The following is an 18556-nucleotide window of genomic DNA, read 5'->3' on the forward strand; positions in this document are numbered from 1 at the left end:
AAAAATAGTAAACTTTATAACCTTTTCTAGGTTTCTGTGACTTGAATTCACATTATCAGTTTGAACTTGAACTTAAAAGTGCAAGTTTTGTTATTCTGTTCAGTGATATACAAATAAAAATCAATTGCACAAATAAGTGAGGTATTAGGATAAAGAACCAAAGCTTAAAGTGTGAAGAGGCCAGCTTCTTTGTTAAGTAGGAAATAGACTGACTAAAGCCACTCACCAATTAGTGATAACATCACAAAAGTAGCTTAGATTCAAGCTGCAAGCTGGTGAACAAGGAACTGTACATACCATGTTCATGAATCAGATCTACTTAGCACATTCTTGGCAGCCCTCAGCAGTGGAAATGTGGTGGCTCTGGGGCACAGGCCACCCCAGTCATCAGAGTTCAGGTCAAGGACAGCCACACCAGCCAGATCCTCTGTCACCACTAGCTGGGCCTGATGTAATGACAAAAATACATAAATAAATGAGTACATGAAAAGAAAGGGAAGTCATTGGGTTTACTGTAAGACAACTTCCTGAAGGAAGGAGTCGGATAGCTAATCAACTATATCAACTATATTATAGCTATGACTCTACTATTTTAACTATATTATAGCTATGGCTATAGACTATAATCATCCAAATACCATTGCATTTTTAAAGAACTTAATGAGGTATATTTCTGTAAGACTCACCTTCTCTTTCACACTGCTTTCATCTTCATATGATATCCAGTCACGGCTTCTCCAGGCATACGGTACTCTGCTTGCTTTATCCCAATGCCATGCAGAGCCCTTCTGCACAAATGTACAGACCTGGGGGTGTGTCATCCGTCCCTCCATCAACCCCAGCCCCACAGCTGGTGCTCCCACTTTAGTCCATGATGAGGAGAGCAACCTGAGGAGAATTATTGAATGCACACATACAAGTAAGGTAGGAAGCACAACCACGTATAGAATTTGCTCGTGTGTGGCAAAGTTGTGCACTTCTAGTTACACAATTAGAATCCACCTTGCTTCTACGTGTGTGCACTTCTGTGAAGCTGATCCTATCCTTTTTATCCACATCCAGCCAACTGGCTGTATTGATACAGTCAGCAGTGATTTCACAATAACCTGTTTATGCAACAATACATTACTACAAATCAACTAGTATTCCTCAGCTGTAAACATGAGTGCTTCACTGTTGTCCTTTAGAAACTCCAGCCTCTTACAGGTAGATTCTTTATGGCACCACAACATCCAATACCACAGAAGACGCACACACTTGACAGCAGTACTGATAGTAATGGCACTGAAGTATTGTAGGATATAAAGACACTGCAGTCAAACTTTAACACCAACAAGTTAACTTTAGCACTCCTATCTTTGGCCCCTCTAGTTCTTCCTTGCTCAATATCTAAGCAGCAGCCCATGGCTGGTCTCTCCTCATTCTCTGGGCTTGACGTTTTCCAACAATGAAGAGAAAGATTCGTCGTCCACCTCACTGCTGTCACAGCAGCAACTGCTGACGAGATTGCCCATGAGCTTCTTTAGATCCTTGGCCATTTTGGATCTAATGTAGAATGCCCCAGGGGGGATTGTCTACCAGACACTGCAGAGGAAGACTGCAGTCAGGAGCAAGTCAATCATGGAACAGGGTACTGAAATGTACCTTCATCCCAAAATATAATCTGGTAAGACCAGATGAAAGACTAAGCCTCAAATGAGCAAAGAAAAGTGTTCGTACATGGGGTAGCCATTCCCTTATGAGTATGCATCTAGCAAAATCAAGACAGATGAAATAGACTAACAAACAGATTTAATAATAGCTTCCAAAAATAGCACCCTGTTTGTGTAGGGTCACCAGTTAGGAACAAAGGGCAATGTCAAGAGGTGGAAACAAAAAACTTTGCTACATGTATAGTTGACAAGAAAGATCCCTGGAGTACTATATTGTGTCTTCCAGATGTGTTTGATTCCCATTTAATATGGATAAGGTTGGAATAAACAGTACTCCATTTAATTAGCCAAACCCAAGTCTGTACACAGTGTACAACATGATGGCAGCAAAACCCTTTATTAAGAAAACCAGGCACTAAAGCAGCCAAGTCCCTGGCAAGTGGAGGAACACCTCTGGATGTAGCCAACAGTCAAGACAGAGGAAGGACCAGCTCAGAATGTCCATGCAAATTGAGTGGAGGTACCCACCACAGACTGAGCTGCTGAGGAACAATGAGCGGAATGCACACATGAGCAAGACAGCATCAGCATAGGAACCAACCAGGGCAACAATGGCCTGATCTCTTCCCCACTGTCACTGAGGAAGCCTTTCTCAAGTCCTGGATGCTGCAGATAAAAAGACCACATCGTTTCATAAAGGACACATGACTGGATAATACCATGAAACCCAACCAACGTCAATATCTTGTCATGTTAACTGTGTGTACTTATCATAAATCAAGCAGAAATTCAGCACTTTTGTCATTCCTTGGTCAGTTGACTTTACACATGAAAATAAAAGGTTTTAGATATTACGGAAAGTATAAAATTAAGTAAACATAGTATTTGATATTTGAATTAAGTCAAAATAACACTCAATGAAGCAATGCCATCAACCTGAAGCTTCACACCACAGCAAAACACGCCATCACCACTCACTTCCAAGTGTTGGCATATGTGGGAATGACAACCACCAGTTTCTCACGTGGCAGGCCTTTGCTCAGCCAGTGCCTCACTGCCCACTGGGTGTTGAGAGTTGCCCAGTGGCCATGCTCTGCTTTCTGTGGTCTCAGAGGGGAGCCATATCCCGTGAAGGGTAAGGAAGAGTGGTAGGTGTGGAAGTCATAAGAAGCCAAACTCACAAAATCAACTGTTCTGTGGAGAGAAAAGGACAAAGAAGTATATCTGATTAGTATCTCAGAGAGAGAGAGAGAGAGAGAGAGAGAGAGAGAGAGAGAGAGAGAGAGAGAGAGAGAGAGAGAGAGAGAGAGAGAGAGAGAGAGAGAGAGAGAGAGAGAGACGAGGATGGTCAGCAATGTACATTCATGCCTACTGCTTTCTTCCCCCTTGGAAGCTGGAGTCAGGCCGGTCAGTTCTGGGCATTCGCTTGAACAAACCATCCTCTCTGCCCCTCCCACCATACCCTGTTGTAAATGTTATTTGAAACAACTTGAACAGCTATGTATATTGGGAGGACTGAGTGGGTGGCTTATTTGAGCAAACACCCAAGAACTGACTGGCTTTGACTCCAGCTTCCAAGGAGGAGAAATTAGTTGGTGACTGTACATGTATTAAGAAACCCACATAAAAACTATGAATAAAGAAACAACACAGCTACACATCAGCAAAGGACTTACCGGTTTATAACTGTGATGTCATATGCATGATCAATGGAATTTTGTGAGGCTGACACTGCCATTGACAGAGTAAAGGGCGGGTGAGAGGCCAGCTGCAGGTGGGAAAACGCCTCTCATTACTACTACTTATACAGATACATGTAGGGAAAAGAGTTTGAGAAAGACATTCATTCCTAGTTGGTCCTGACATTGTGTTCTCTTCAAAAGCTATAGCTCTAAAGATTAATGAACAAATAAAATATCCTCGTTGGGCAGCAAAATATTTTCAAGCCACACACTTCATCCATTAGAACCTAAAGCTACAATAGAGTCTTAAATGCACAAGAATTTTAGAAATGCCTGGACTCTTGCTATCCAGAATCAGACTGTATGATATGAATACCTACAGCAAAAACTAAATTGTGTGATAGCCAAATTTGATTTCTGACTTTATATTTCTGGAGGCAAACAAATAAATAATACTCTGGCTACATATTCACATCATAAAGAACATTACTTGATGATTTCCAAAATGAACTACAGCTGTTTCAATGGGACACTTTCAGCACCACATGTAAACAGTTTTCCAGCAAGACACTACCTAACAAAAAACTATTATATAAATGGATAATTATATACAGTCTGAGGCTCAGGGAATAACATATCTAATAAAGAAATAAGATACTTTTAGGCTGCAAGAAACAGACTAACCTGGAGAGCATTGTTGAGCTGCAGGAGGAGAAGAGAGACCTGCTGCACTGTGCCAGATTCCCATGGAGGCCAAGTAGGAGGCTGCCAGGCTACCTCAAGGCCATCCAAGTCCAAAGTGCGCAGGAATTTTCCTGCATTATAGGCAAACCTGTTGGCGGAGGGAATGGGCGAGCAAGAGATGTTATGGCAGTCAATGAAGGAACTTAAACAAACTTTAGTGTGAATGTATATATTTCCACACAGAACCTTTCCTCTCTTCATCACCATGCAGCCCAGAGTCCAAACTAAGTCAGTGACAGAATGGAGTCTATCACCACACTCACACTGCCACGGCCTGAGCGTCATGGATGAGAGTTGTCCAGTTTCCCTCCACCCTCACCAGCACCTGCAGCTTTGGATGCTGCTTCTTGAGGGACACCACCTCCTTGTACACCTAAGGAGAACAGCTAGGAATAGATTACATTGGAAAGTTGCCTCTCTCTCTCTCTCTCTCTCTCTCTCTCTCTCTCTCTCTCTCTCTCTCTCTCTCTCTCTCTCTCTCTCTCTCTCAATTCACAACCCATTCTCCAAACTTCCATTCCTTAAATTCCATCATAAGTACATTTTTTTTTTTTTTATTAATTCATCCAGATCTTAATATTCAAGCCATTACATTTGATTTTTCCACTAAGGAAGTACCTACATAAGTCCCTGCTTGTATTCCCTTAAGAAGGCAAACATAGCTCTTGAAAACCCTTTACTATCTGATAACTCTTATGTACAAATCCTTTACTCATAACACAAGTTACCTTAGTGTCTCCCGGAGTGCACGGTTGGATGGTGGTGTTGTGCACGACAGCTGAAGAAATGATGATGTGGGTGCACAGGCTGGGATCGAGGGCTGAGAGAGGCAAGGGTGCTGGAGGACGCTGGCCAGGACACGGGAGGTTGTAGTGACACAGAAGCTTCTTGGGTGTTGTGGTCACCTTAACTGTAATAAAGCGAGTTTCTTGTAAATGGTGAACCTGAAGGATGCTACTGGATCCTCATCCATGCCAGTTAAATGATAAAGAGAATGATGCACAGAGTTTCACCCCAGGCCTCATATATATTGATCAGTCCTATACAATACTATACAAATTATCAAATTTATCATTACTATAGCCATGAAATTCTTTAGTATAAAAAGACTGTGTTTAAAATTATCCTGCCTTTCAATATATCAAAATACATGCTTCATTTTCCTCCCCTGGACTGCAAAATGTCTCACTAACTGTTACACAAACCAAACTATCTGCAAACCAGTGTAACTAACTGTTACGCTGGTTTGTGTAACAGTTAGTGAGATTTTGCAGTCCAGGGGAGGAAAATGAAACATGTATTTTGATATATTGAAAGGCAGGATAATCTTAAACACAGTCTTGATCATGTAACAGTACGGAATTGATCAAAATTAAATCTTACCCAACATTATAACCCAGCTAGAGGCCTTCCCCCTCTTCCTGGACACCCCTCAAAGTTGCCTCCCTTTCAAGTCTCAAAGTTCATTGGGGGGAAGGGTGGGGAGGGACACCGTGATGCATTTCTAACAATCAATGGGGCCATCTTTCTTAACAATTACAAACTCGTGTCTCACTGGTTAGAGAAGTGGCATTTTGTTTTATTATATACTTAACACCTACTATACAACAATGATTTAAGTCCGAACAGCAATCTTCCATGTTTAAAATAAGAACTTTATACTTTCTCTTTATATATATATATATATATATATATATATATATATATATATATATATATATATATATATATATATATATATATATATATATATATATATATATATATATATATATATAATCATCCTAAACGCGAGGGTACATAAACGGATTGCACCTCAACACCCTGAAAGATGCCCAAGATTTCCATGCATGAATACTCATCACTGCAAAATACTGTGGGATGCGCCTTGCAGTACAAACTCGAACTATATTTACAGATATTAACTGCAGAGTAGTTTATGGCAGCACTGCACTAAACATTCATCTCTTAATAGAAAACCAGATTATTATTTAAGCATAGCCCTCATGACGTGTTCTCGCAGTTCATCACAGGCCCGTACATAGTTATCTCCGCTAGTACCTTAGTCATTGTTGACCGACTGAGATACCACGCTGGCGAGAAGCGGTTAGGCCCAAATGAGGTAGTACCTACTACATGGTCTCTCTCCTGCACAATACTGGAAGTTAGTTAATCTTATAGTCTCTTACTGCATTATACGAAACTATTAATATAGTACCACTCTGATAAAAGGCAAGGCATTACAACTGATACAACTATCAACTAATAATTAACACGTAGATAGCTACCTAACAGCTGTGAAAAACAATTATTGATTAAGAACAAATTAACTATTACAACTGTCTGACAACTATCATTCAACAAAGGCACCACTACGTACATGCCCAACACAGGTAACTATCTCTATTACGCAAAACTATAACTAAAGAACCTCTAAAATTTCTTGAGCCATCACGTACTATTACAAATACCTAGCAACTATCAATTAACACAATTACTCAAACAGGTGACTAACCATCTGATTACACGCATAACTACGTAACAAATATGTAAACCTATTAATACAGCATCAACCACACATAATCAAGAACTAATAACTACTACTATCATAACTACCTGCCAACTTATCAATTAATAAACGGATAACTACGCACTCTACCAAACAATGAACTCCTCTGATAACACGTACGGAACAATCTCCCATTTACGCAGGGCTATTAATAAAGCATCACTATAATAAACAAGTCAATTACTATTATAACTACCTGGCAACTATGTCAATTAACAAAACTACGCACACTACCCAAACAGCTGATTAGCTCATCTGATGATAACACACGACTATGTAACTATCACACCTAAGTATTAATATAGCACTACTGTAATAAAGTACATACTATTACTACTATTATTACCTGGCAACAACTAAAAAAAAAAAAAAAAAAGAAAAAAGTTAACTACCTAAAAGAGCTGATTCACCGATTAGATAACACATTCAATGATCTTTAGTTAAATTTTGAGTTAAATCCACGCACCTTGACTAGAGACAGACTGGGTAGTGGCAGCAGCACAGCACACCACCACCAGGACACACGTTGCCCGCCACATGTTCAGTGCGTCAGGTCATGTTCATGGTCACCACCACACTGCCGCGCGGCTGCGTACCTAACCCATGCCACGCCTCGTCTGCTACTGACAAGTCACAGTCACACCGTGCAGCGTTGCCAGATTGTTTTGGCCATATTATCGTACTACACAGGTTGAAATTATTGTACTTCTGGTAAAATTGTCGTACATATGTAATTATTCCAAATATTATGCAAAACTGCCATTCCAAATACAGCAGAATTTAGGTTATATATATATATATATATATATATATATATATATATATATATATATATATATATATATATATATATATATATATATATATATATATATATATATATATATATATATATATATATATATATATATATATATATATATATATATATATATATATATATATATATATATATAGAGAGAGAGAGAGAGAGAGAGAGAGAGAGAGAGAGAGAGAGAGAGAGAGAGAGAGAGAGAGACTCCGCCAGTAATTTCTTCATTGTTACTCGTTCACAGACGGCAAGTTCTGTGACTCCCGCCCTCTCCCTCTCTCTCGCCCTCACAAGATGTCGGTGCAGATAGAAAACAAGGCGCTATGAGTGTTCTGCCCTCCCGCGCCGCTGGAAAAGAGAGGAAGTGCTGAGGAAAACTGGGCTGACTTGCGGTAAAGTAGATGTGTATTATTACAGGTAAGTGTGTGTTTGTGTTTATGTTTCCCTCCCTCTCTCTCTCTCTGACAAATAAACCCAAAACAGCAAAAATCTACGAAATTATTAAAAAATGACAAAACTCTCTCTCTCTCTCTCTCTCTCTCTCTCTCTCTCTCTCTCTCTCTCTCTCTCTCTCTCTCTCTCTCTCTCTCTCTCAGCCCCAATGGCAAGAAGTTCCGAAGCAAGCCCCAGTTGACCCGCTACCTCGGTGACACTTGACCTTTCCTCCTTCGACTTTCGGACTGGGAAGGTCAACCCAATGCTGGCGAGGAAGAACAAGAAGCCCCGTGGTACCCTCTTTGATTACAGGTGTGTGTGTGTGTGTGTGTGTGTGTGTGTGTGTGTGTGTGTGTGTGTGTGTGTGTGTGTGTGTGTGTGTGTGTGTGTACTACTACTACTACTACTTTTACTACTCCCCATACAGCCGTGGGATGCGTAACGATGCAGCTCTGGTTCCCCCCATCCGCCAGACAGCCAACATATTTAAATAGCCAGTTACAGTAGTAAAGACCCAGCCATCCAGCAAGGTCAAGGCCGACATGAAGCACGGGTCACAGGACAAGCCAAAGCAGGTCAGCAGGGGTCACGGAGGGAGGGAAAGGTTGGTAGAGGGTCATGGGAGTTAGGAAAGGGTCATAAAAGGGTTGGAAAGGGTTATTTGTTAGGTCAGAGGTCATGGGGAGAGGGAGAGGGTCAGTGAAGAAGTTACAGGTCACAGGAGAGAGAGAGAGAGAGAGAGAGAGAGAGAGAGAGAGAGAGAGAGAGAGAGAGAGAGAGAGAGAGAGAGAGAGAGAGAGAGAGAGAGAGGTCATCACAGGGGGCTGAAAAATTGGTCTTGTTCATTTTTGTTGTTGTTGTTATTGTTATTGTTCAGCGTGTGTGTGTGTGTGTGTGTGTGTGTGTGTGTGTGTGTGTGTGTGTGTGTGTGTGTGTGTGTGTGTATTATTATCATCATTATTTATTATTATTATTATTTTGTGTTTCAGTCAGTGCAGATAGAAAACGAGGACATATCAAGACATGAAGAGAGAGTGGGTCTTGCTCGACACCAGCTGGAGAAGGCATTGAGGGAGCTGCAGCCGTAGAAAGAGAGAGAGAGAGAGAGAGAGAGAGAGAGAGAGAGAGAGAGAGAGAGAGAGAGAGAAATACAACAAAAAAATATATTACTTTTTTATTTATAAGTGTAAATAGAAATACATTAGTACTACTTCTGCTACTACTACTACTACTACTACTACTTTCAGGACACACATATATACTAGAGAATAAGAAGAGGTGAAGAAAATGGTGAAGAAATTGAAAAAAAATTGTGAAAAATGGAAAAATACTGAAAGAAATTAAGGGAAATTATGAAAAAATGGTGAAAAAAATAACAAACAGTGAAAAAATGAGAAAAAATGAAGAAAGAGTGAAGAAATAAAAAAAAAAGGTTGTTGTAAGAGGTACACCCTCACAAACACTGTCACACCCCCCACAAACACTGCCACAGCCTCCCAAACATTGCTACATCTTCCCAAACATTGCTATACCCTCCCAAACACTGCTACACCCTCCCAAACACTGCCACACCTTCCAAAACATTGCCACACCTTCCCAAAACACTGTCACACTCTCCTAAACACTGCGACACCCTCCCAAACACTGCCACACCCTCCCAAACACTGCTGCACCCCTTGAAACACTACCACAACCTCCCAAACACTGCCACACCCTCCCAAAGACCCCAAAACACCCAAACAGACCTTAAACTTTTGCTACGTTCCTTCTTGACCATCGACAAACAGACATACACAGCACTGACAAGACGTCTGCATATGTTCTATTCCCAGGCCTACACCCGCTCACTGCGGGAGGCGGCGCAGATGAGGGCTGACAGCGCATTATAAACATGTCCTTTTAAATCCTCCTCCCCATCTCTCACTGCAAGATTAGGTTGGGTTAGGTTAAGTTAGGTAAAGGTTAGGTGAGGTTAGGTTAGGGATCATTTAACAAAGCAAAATAAAGAAAGAAAGATGAAGAAAAGAAAGGAAAAAAAGAATGAAATGAAAAAATAAATTAATTAGGTGTTTTATTTACTTTTTTTTAATGACTATAATGTTTTAAGAATATCTGAGTGAATTTAAAACAAGAAAACTGAAAATTAAAAAAATCTGCATCTCTCTCTCTCTCTCTCTCTCTCTCTAAGGAAACAAAAATTTTATAAACAACAACAACAACAACTACTACTACTACTACTACTACTACTACTACTCACCCTGGAGTAGGCTGGGGTGTGGGGTGAGGCAGGTAGACTGAATTGATTTAATGTTTTTTTTAGTTTTTTTTTTTTTTATTGTTTGTTATGTGCTTATGTTTAATTTATATTTCATCACCATCTGTACACTAAAAGACAGAGCAACACACACACACACACACTCCATCACCATATGTGTAAAGACAGAAAGGGCAACACACACACACACACACACACACACACACTGCATAAGCATATGTACAACGAAAGACAAGGCAACACACACACACACACACACACACACACACACACACACACACACACTGCATAAGCATATGTACAACGAAAGACAAGGCAACACACACTGTAGCCGCACCGGCTGGGCATCAATTGGCTCTCAGGTGATCTGTTTTACTGATCACACCCATCATCGTAGGGTCGAGGAAAGGCAGTTCTCTCTCTGACGTTTATTGATGAGGTAGGTATGACCGTAAGAACTGCGAACAAGTTCTCGGTCTCAATTTCTTACAAAATAACATTATACACTGATATTAAACACTTTCAACATATTACAATATTCATTAACAATACATGCAATTGACTTAGCACTATGACAATCAGTTTTTACTACAAAATTAAAGTATTTACCTCGGTCACCATCCTGCCCGTCTTTGTCTGAGCGCGACTTGGCCGTGAGTGATGCCCGAAGGCGACTAGCAGGTTAACCCCACACTACCAACAAGTGAGCATCGGCTTCGGTGCTTAATATAGCATTAAATACTGATACTCACACATATTACACGTTTTCGTGCAAATAGAAAACTATTGAACATTTCACTTATATATGCCGAGGAATAATCACATGAGGTACATACGCTTTACACACAGTAACATGGCTCCCCTAAATTGTGTAACAATTTACCTTAAATTAAGATTAGTATGTACCTTAAAACTAGGATTAGCACATAATATGTTTTGTTACATTGGCTCCTTGGCGGGGATGCTCCGGTCTATTATTATGCATTACCTTCTTCTTAATGAAAATGCTTGGAGGAGGCAGTACTACCTTTGTTTTCATAGTTAACAAATTACTGGGTGTCAACGGTGTAAGACTTTCTGGGGAGTTAAGATGGTCCACAGTTAGGGGACGACCATTAACTATATTTTCTGCTTCAACTAGGAAGGTTCTCAGATCTTGGTCATCTAACTGAGTACCATGCTGATCAAGCAACACAGAGAGTACATTTCTCACTGTGCGTATCTGCCTCTCCCAAACACCTCCCATGTGACTGGAATTGGGTACATTCATGTTAAAAACAATCCAGTCACACTGATCTTTCACGAGTTCTTGTCTGATTTTATTGTTATTTAATTCTTTTAAGCATTTCTCATACTCTGATTTGGCTCCTACAAAGTTAGTTCCTTGGTCACATCTCAACTGTCTTACGGGCCCTCTTCGTCCTACAAAGCGACGGTATGCACTTAGGAAGGAACTTGTATCCATGCTGTTGGCTGTCTCTATGTGCACAGCTCTACATGCCATGCAAGTAAAGAGCACTCCATATCTTTTAAGCTCTTTACGCCCCTCTTTGACATAGAAAGGGCCAAAGAAATCTACTGCTGAGTATGTAAAAGGAGGTGATGGTTCTAGTCTGTCAATAGGCAGGTCTGCCATCTTCTGTCCCTGTGTTGTACTTCTAACTTTACGACAGATAATGCACTTTGAAATGTGCCTTGATACTAGGGATGATCCTCCTACTATCCAGTATCCACATGACCTGATTTCATTTAAAGTTATGCCCCTGCCTTGATGATTTGTCCTTTTGTGATGGTGGCATATTATCAGCTGGGTTATGTGAGATGTTTTGGGGAGGATGACTGGATGTTTGGATTCATCTGTCAAATTAGAAAGCCTCAATCTTCCTCCTACTCTCATGATACCATTTTTGTCAATGTAGGGATCTAACTTATAGAGGGAACTGGTCTTGTCTATCACTTTTGTTCCCTTGCCCTTGTCTCCTTTAATTAAAGAATTATGGTTAGCAGATGATTTCAGTACGTTTATTTCCTTCTGGAATGCCTTTGCTTGCAGTTGTTTTATAATTACATTTTCTGCTTCTGACACTTCTGCTACATTTACTGGCTTATATGTGTTTCCCTTTACTTTAGTAGTGCCATCACCTTTTCCTCTGAAGCTGTTCAGAAGCTTGAGGCATACAGCAACTGCCCTCTTTGCTTTAAACCAATCTGAAAAATACTCAAGTCTTTCTAGTATATCTGTGGGCTGTTGTGTACCTACAGCATGGCATACAACTTTCTTCACTTCTGGATCATTCTCATTTATGACCTTGTACTTGGAATGGCTATCCATTTTGCTATGTTGCCAAAGGAATTCTGGGCCATTCCACCAGATCTTGCTATTACACAATTCATCTGCTGTCATGCCTCTAGATGCATGATCTGCTGGGTTATACTGTGTCTCTACAAATTTCCACTGATCTGGTAAAGTGTGATCTCTTATTGTTTCTACTCTATTTGCAACATATATATGGAATCTCTTTGCTTCATTTGCAATGTAACCAAGGACTACTTTGCTGTCTGTCCAAAATACTTCTTCCACATTATTATACTCAAGTTCTCCCTTCAAGAGTTTATGGATTCTAACTGACACCACTGCTGCTGCTAGTTCTAGTCTGGGAATTGTTATGGTTTTTAGAGGTGTGACACGTGACTTTGCCATTACTAATGCACAATGAATTTGGCCAGTCTTGCTAATTAATCTAATATATGAGCACTGGCCATATCCCTCTTGACAGGCATCTGAAAAGTGATGGAGTTCAACCTTTTCTACTTCCCCAAAGTCATCAGGTTTGTAGCATCTAGGTACCTTTAACTGATCTAGTTTGTGCAGCTCATCCTTCCATTTTATCCATTTAGGTTTGACATAATCTGGCACCTCATCATCCCAATCAACTGCATTCTTACATAATTCTTGTAAAATTTGCTTTCCAGTCAGTATGAGAGGTGACACTAGACCTAATGGATCATATATAGAGCTCACTGTTGACAGAATACCTCTCCTGGTGAGTGGCTTGTCTTTCAGCTTTATTCTAAATTGAAATGTGTCAGATTCTATGCACCACTCAACTCCCAAAGTTCTTTCTATAGGCAGTGTGTCTTCATTCTTACTAAAATCCAAACTTTTAATTCCATCTGCTCTCTCATGAGGAGAAATTGCAGCTAATACATCTTTGTTGTTTGACAAGAACTTATGAAGGTTAAAACCTCCCTTGTAACATAATTCTTTGCTCTGCTGAATAAGAGTGACAGCTTCATCCATTGTAGCTACTGACTTCAAACCATCATCAACATAAAAGTTGTTTCTTACAAACTTGGCTGCATCAGATCCACACCCGTAGTCATCTGCAGCTTTCTTAAGAGCAAAGTTGGCTACACTTGGAGATGAAGTAGCTCCAAACAGGTGAGCTGTCATCCTGTATTCAGCTATCTTATTATTAAGGTCACCACTTTCCCACCAAAGGAATCTTAACATGTCTCTGTGTTCTGGGTTGACTTTCACTTGATGGTACATTGCTTCTATATCACATACAAGTGCAATGCTTTCTTGCCTAAACCTACACAACACTCCAATAAGTTTGTTGGTAAGGTCTGGGCCTTGTAACAGGTGACTGTTTAATGACTGGTTCCTGTAGTTTGCACTACAGTCAAAGACAACTCTCAACTTCTTTGGCTTTCTCGGATGATAGACTCCATGATGTGGAATGTACCAGACCTTACCATCATTCCTAACTAAATCCTTTGTCGGTACAACCTCTGCATAACCTTTTGTAATCATATCATCCATGAACACTTTGTAATCACCTTTGTGTTGATTATCCTTCTCAAGTTTAGCTCTTAACTTCTTGAGTCTCTGCTCTGCTAATAGTTTGTTGTTTGGAAGCTTGACCTTATCATCTTTAAGAGGAAGGGGCAACTCATAATGGCCATCCTTCAGCTGATGTACTCCTTCTTTCATCTTACTCATAAACCTTTTATCTTCATATGATAATGGAGTGTCAGCTGACTTTCTATCACTGAAGTCAAGTTCAAACATATCTCTCACTTGAGAAGGATTAATCATCTCTTTGGTTTTAGTAGGAACCACTAAGAAATTAACCCTCTTTTCTTCATTGATTTCTACTTCTTGTGTCACTGTTCTGTAGACTACCACTGTATCTTCCAATGGACTTGAATGTGGTGAGATTTTACCAATGATCCCCCAACCTAGCTCTGTCCTACGAGCATAGGGATGCTTCTTACTATCACCTGCTATTTGCTCTTCTGCCATAACGGCTTCTGCACAATCAAGACCAATGAGAAGTCCTATGTCAATGCTTGGGTCATATTTCATTAGTTTGTCAGAGATTGCCTTTAAGTGGGGCCAGTCACAAGCAGTCTCGGGCCTTGGTATCTGACTCCGTCCAGCTGAAATGTTTTCTGTTGAATATGCTGAAGGGACTGATATTTCCACTTCTTCATTATAACCTCTTACTTTAAGTCCATGAATTTTGATAGAATCAGTGATTTGTTTTCCACTTATTGTGTGGATATTGAGTGACACTGATGGTCCACTAACTCCCAATTTATTCAGAGTGCTTTCCTTGATGAATGAAGCATCAGACTGCTCATCCAGCAGGGCATACACTAAAAATTTATTCTCTTCGTTACTAACATGATGTAACCATACAGGAACTATCATGGTGTGCATGTCATGTGTCACTGATTCTGTAACTTTGACCTTATTGGCTACTACTGTGGGTTTATCATCTTTAGGCTGAGTTGCTTGTGCTGGCACCTTTTGGCTCTCAGTTCTTGTCATGTCATCATTGTGAAGAGCTGTGGGATGGTATCTCTGACATACTTTACAAACTTTCCTTCTTCTGCAATCCTTTCCTTTGTGACCCATTTTTAGACACCCTGTACATAACCGTTTTTCTTTAGCAAATTTGTACCTAGTATTACCATCAAGTTTGGCAAATTCCTTGCAATCATCTAAATCATGATCCTTTGTACAGTAGTGACAGAATCGTCCTTTCCTTTCCTGGTCCTTGGGATACTGTTTGTTGGCTTGTACATTTACTTTACTTTGGAATGACCACATTGGTTTTTCCTCAATTGCTTTAGCCATGAAAGTTCTACTCCCTCTATTCTTGTCATGATGTTTGATTCCCTTGGTTTCCAATTGGTTGCCCATGTTTGAGTTTTGATCCAGTCATTTACTTCCCTACTTACTGAATTCCAGGAAAGAAATGGATTGCTTGCTCCTTTTGCTTCTTTCTGGACAAATTCACATAACATTTCAAAGGGTGGGTGGTGCTCTTCATTGCTACTAGAAATGTTGTTATTACTGTTAGTATCAAGATATATCATCGCTTGCTTTCTCCAGTCATGAACAACATGTTCAGGGAGTTTTGCTAGCACCTTTCTCTGCTCTCTAGGATCATTCAGAAATGACAAATAAGAAGTGTGTTTCATTGCAGCTAAACAGCACTTCAAAAAATCTGAGAAAGCTGTTAATGCTGGACCATTATGCGGAGAGATTGGTAGCCAATTCATTAACTTATTTGTGTAAGCATCAGCTATGATGCTTTTGTTTCCAAATCTATCACTAAGAATTTTCTTTGCTTGCACATAGTCAGCATCAGAGTTAAAGTGCATTAACATTTTAATGGCATTCTTTGCCTCACCAGTTGTATACCTCTCTAAGTAGGCAAGTCTCTCTTTACCAACAGAAGTTTTAGACTCTACATAAGTTTCAAAGTTTTTCAACCAACTTGGAAATTCCATGGGTTCTCCATCAAAAGTGTTAGGCTCTATTTGAGGAAGGCTCCACTTGGGATCAGGTATGTTGATTGCAAAGGTTCCCCCAGGATGGGAAAAGGATTGATGATTCTGTCTCACATTATTCACATTATTAGGCATGTTGACATTATGAGTGTGTCTACGAGAGCTTGGTACAAGACTTTGAGCTGTAGGGTTGAGATTTATTACCTGAGGTTCACTAAATATTTGTCCATCTACTTCATTTGTCATCAATTCATTATCTCTATTGCAAGAAGAAGGTTTCTGTGGGTCATGGAATGTAACATATTTGTGAGGCATGGCATTGTCACTTTGTTGATTTGCAATTGCTTGTGCTTTCATTTCATTTTGTGACTCTATGTATTGTTGAAGATAACTTTGCTTCTCTACACTTTCATCATTACCTGGAAGCATTTTTACTTCTTCTTCAACTAAGCTAAGAGCATTAAGTTCAGCACTAGCAACTGCTAAATCTCTCTCTTTCTTTTTCTTTGAGAACATTGCTTCGTCTCTTGCTAACATAACTTCTGCATCTGCTTTAGTCTTAGCTAACATAACTTCTGCCTCTGCTAAACTATCATGATATTCCATTTCCTTTCTAAGTCTGGCTACCTTTGCTGCTGCTTCTTGCTTTCTTTGTGCTGCTGATGAACGTGATGAAGTAGATGAGACTCTAGAATGTCTAGACCGTTTGCTGGAACAAATTGATCCTCTGTCATTCTTTAACTCCTTTCTTTTACATTCTATACTTTCTAATATTTCATGGTGAACTCGTTGATTGTGTTCCAGCTCTTCATTTAGCTCCTCTGACCTTTCTGGCTCTAGTTCCACCAGCTTTGTGTATTCCACATAATACTGCTGAAATGCCTCTATTACTTCACTTGACATGGGCTCTAATTCAAAGGGGCTAATTACAATTTTTAATCCTTTCTTAATTTTGCTGGTAACACTGCTCCATTTACGCTTACAGGACTCTGCTCTTCCTTTGGTTACACTGACTTGATATTCTCTTCCTTTATCGGTTGGCACTCGCTCCCTGACACTAACTTCTTCAATACAAGTTTGATCCCTGTCCACTTGCTCACCCTCACCTTCCCTAAGGCCATCTACGGCATTAATTTCCTCAGTATCAGACATATCTAACAACTTAATTGTATCAATACTGAGACACTGAAAGAGCAATTTAAAATTACCACTCTTAATACTAGCTAATTGTGGGTAATTTTCACTTAGGCTACTCAATTCAGTGCACATACATACTATTATACTTTCTTGCCTGTGACCATGGGTTCTACAAAATGGTGGCGAGGCACAGTGGGTAGAAGGGAGTGGTTGTCGTCAAGGGTAGAGCTGACCCCGGGGCCTCTGAGGTCAACCTTTAGGCTTACGTCAGCGTCCCCTCGTCCTGTGACTCACTCTTGCTGCGGTTTCACATGGAGCCAATTTCTTGCTTGTAGGCCGAGTTCTTACTGTAGCCGCACCGGCTGGGCATCAATTGGCTCTCAGGTGATCTGTTTTACTGATCACACCCATCATCGTAGGGTCGAGGAAAGGCAGTTCTCTCTCTGACGTTTATTGATGAGGTAGGTATGACCGTAAGAACTGCGAACAAGTTCTCGGTCTCAATTTCTTACAAAATAACATTATACACTGATATTAAACACTTTCAACATATTACAATATTCATTAACAATACATGCAATTGACTTAGCACTATGACAATCAGTTTTTACTACAAAATTAAAGTATTTACCTCGGTCACCATCCTGCCCGTCTTTGTCTGAGCGCGACTTGGCCGTGAGTGATGCCCGAAGGCGACTAGCAGGTTAACCCCACACTACCAACAAGTGAGCATCGGCTTCGGTGCTTAATATAGCATTAAATACTGATACTCACACATATTACACGTTTTCGTGCAAATAGAAAACTATTGAACATTTCACTTATATATGCCGAGGAATAATCACATGAGGTACATACGCTTTACACACAGTAACACACACTGCATCACCATCTGTACAACGAAAATTAAGGCAACACACATACACACACACACACACACATACACACACACTGCATAAGCATATGTACGACGAAAGACAAGGCAACACACACACAGACACAGACACACACACACACACACACACACTGCATAAGCATCTGTACAACGAAAGACAAGGCAACACACACACACACACACACACACACACACACACACACACACACACACTGCATAAGCATCTGTACAACGTAAGACAAGGCAACACACACACACACACACGCACACAAACACACACACACACACAAACACACACTGCATCACCATCTGTACAACCAAAGATAAGGCAACACACACACACACACACACACACACACACACTCATACACACCTTGAAATACCTTGAAAAAAACACTGAATATTTACTGGGAGGGACTGGAAGGGAGTTAGGGAAGGTACCACTCTGATGAAGTCACAGCTGGGGGGGCTTGTGACGTCACGGCTGGGGGTTGATGACGTCACAGCCACCGTTATTTACGTACGTACGTATTTCATTTTGAAAATGA

General features: G+C 40.3%; 2 protein-coding genes and 1 long non-coding RNA gene across 7 annotated transcripts in view; 1 reads left to right on the forward strand and 2 right to left on the reverse strand.

Moving 5' to 3' along the window:
- Positions 1 to 18556, reverse strand: part of LOC135105183 (chitinase-3-like protein 1) — a 109074-nt gene that overhangs the window by 2401 nt on the left and 88117 nt on the right. Inside the window, exons 1-9 of one of the 4 annotated variants that reach the window (XM_064013267.1) lie at positions 18382 to 18451; positions 7114 to 7355; positions 4807 to 4988; positions 4342 to 4451; positions 4019 to 4166; positions 3329 to 3420; positions 2631 to 2846; positions 687 to 888; positions 298 to 446 (exon numbers count right to left, since the gene is read on the reverse strand). In XM_064013267.1, the coding sequence (XP_063869337.1) occupies positions 303 to 446; positions 687 to 888; positions 2631 to 2846; positions 3329 to 3420; positions 4019 to 4166; positions 4342 to 4451; positions 4807 to 4988; positions 7114 to 7186 (1167 nt within the window). In that variant the 5' untranslated portion in view covers positions 7187 to 7355; positions 18382 to 18451 and the 3' untranslated portion in view covers positions 298 to 302. Of the gene's footprint in view, positions 1 to 297; positions 447 to 686; positions 889 to 2630; positions 2847 to 3328; positions 3421 to 4018; positions 4167 to 4341; positions 4452 to 4806; positions 4989 to 7113; positions 7356 to 9638; positions 9740 to 18381; positions 18452 to 18556 lie in introns of those variants that run through there. The other 3 variants (XM_064013268.1, XM_064013269.1, XM_064013271.1) reach the window with 3 other exon arrangements.
- LOC135105187 (uncharacterized) lies at positions 6117 to 9656 on the forward strand. Of its 2 annotated transcripts, XR_010270743.1 has the most exons (5): positions 6117 to 6200; positions 7703 to 7875; positions 8055 to 8205; positions 8321 to 8468; positions 8883 to 9656. It is a non-coding gene; the product is annotated as an uncharacterized LOC135105187 (long non-coding RNA). The 2 variants fall into 2 exon arrangements; XR_010270742.1 differs by lacking the exon at positions 6117 to 6200 and having other exon boundaries at positions 7658 to 7875.
- On the reverse strand, positions 10204 to 13196 carry LOC135105182 (uncharacterized). The gene is made up of 2 exons (XM_064013266.1): positions 10778 to 13196; positions 10204 to 10626 (listed from the first exon to the last, which is right to left on the reverse strand). The coding sequence occupies exon 1, from the start codon at positions 12867 to 12869 to the stop codon at positions 11088 to 11090; it is 1782 nt and encodes a 593-aa protein (XP_063869336.1). The 5' UTR covers positions 12870 to 13196; the 3' UTR covers positions 10204 to 10626; positions 10778 to 11087.

Source organism: Scylla paramamosain, chromosome 11 (assembly GCF_035594125.1).
Source record: "Scylla paramamosain isolate STU-SP2022 chromosome 11, ASM3559412v1, whole genome shotgun sequence".
NCBI classification, from domain to species: domain Eukaryota; kingdom Metazoa; phylum Arthropoda; class Malacostraca; order Decapoda; family Portunidae; genus Scylla; species Scylla paramamosain.

What these genes read in the sequence shown, in the direction of transcription:
- LOC135105182 (XM_064013266.1), bottom strand. Translation starts at nt 12,869, where the DNA reads ATGGCAAAGTCACGTGTCACACCTCTAAAAACCATAACAATTCCCAGA.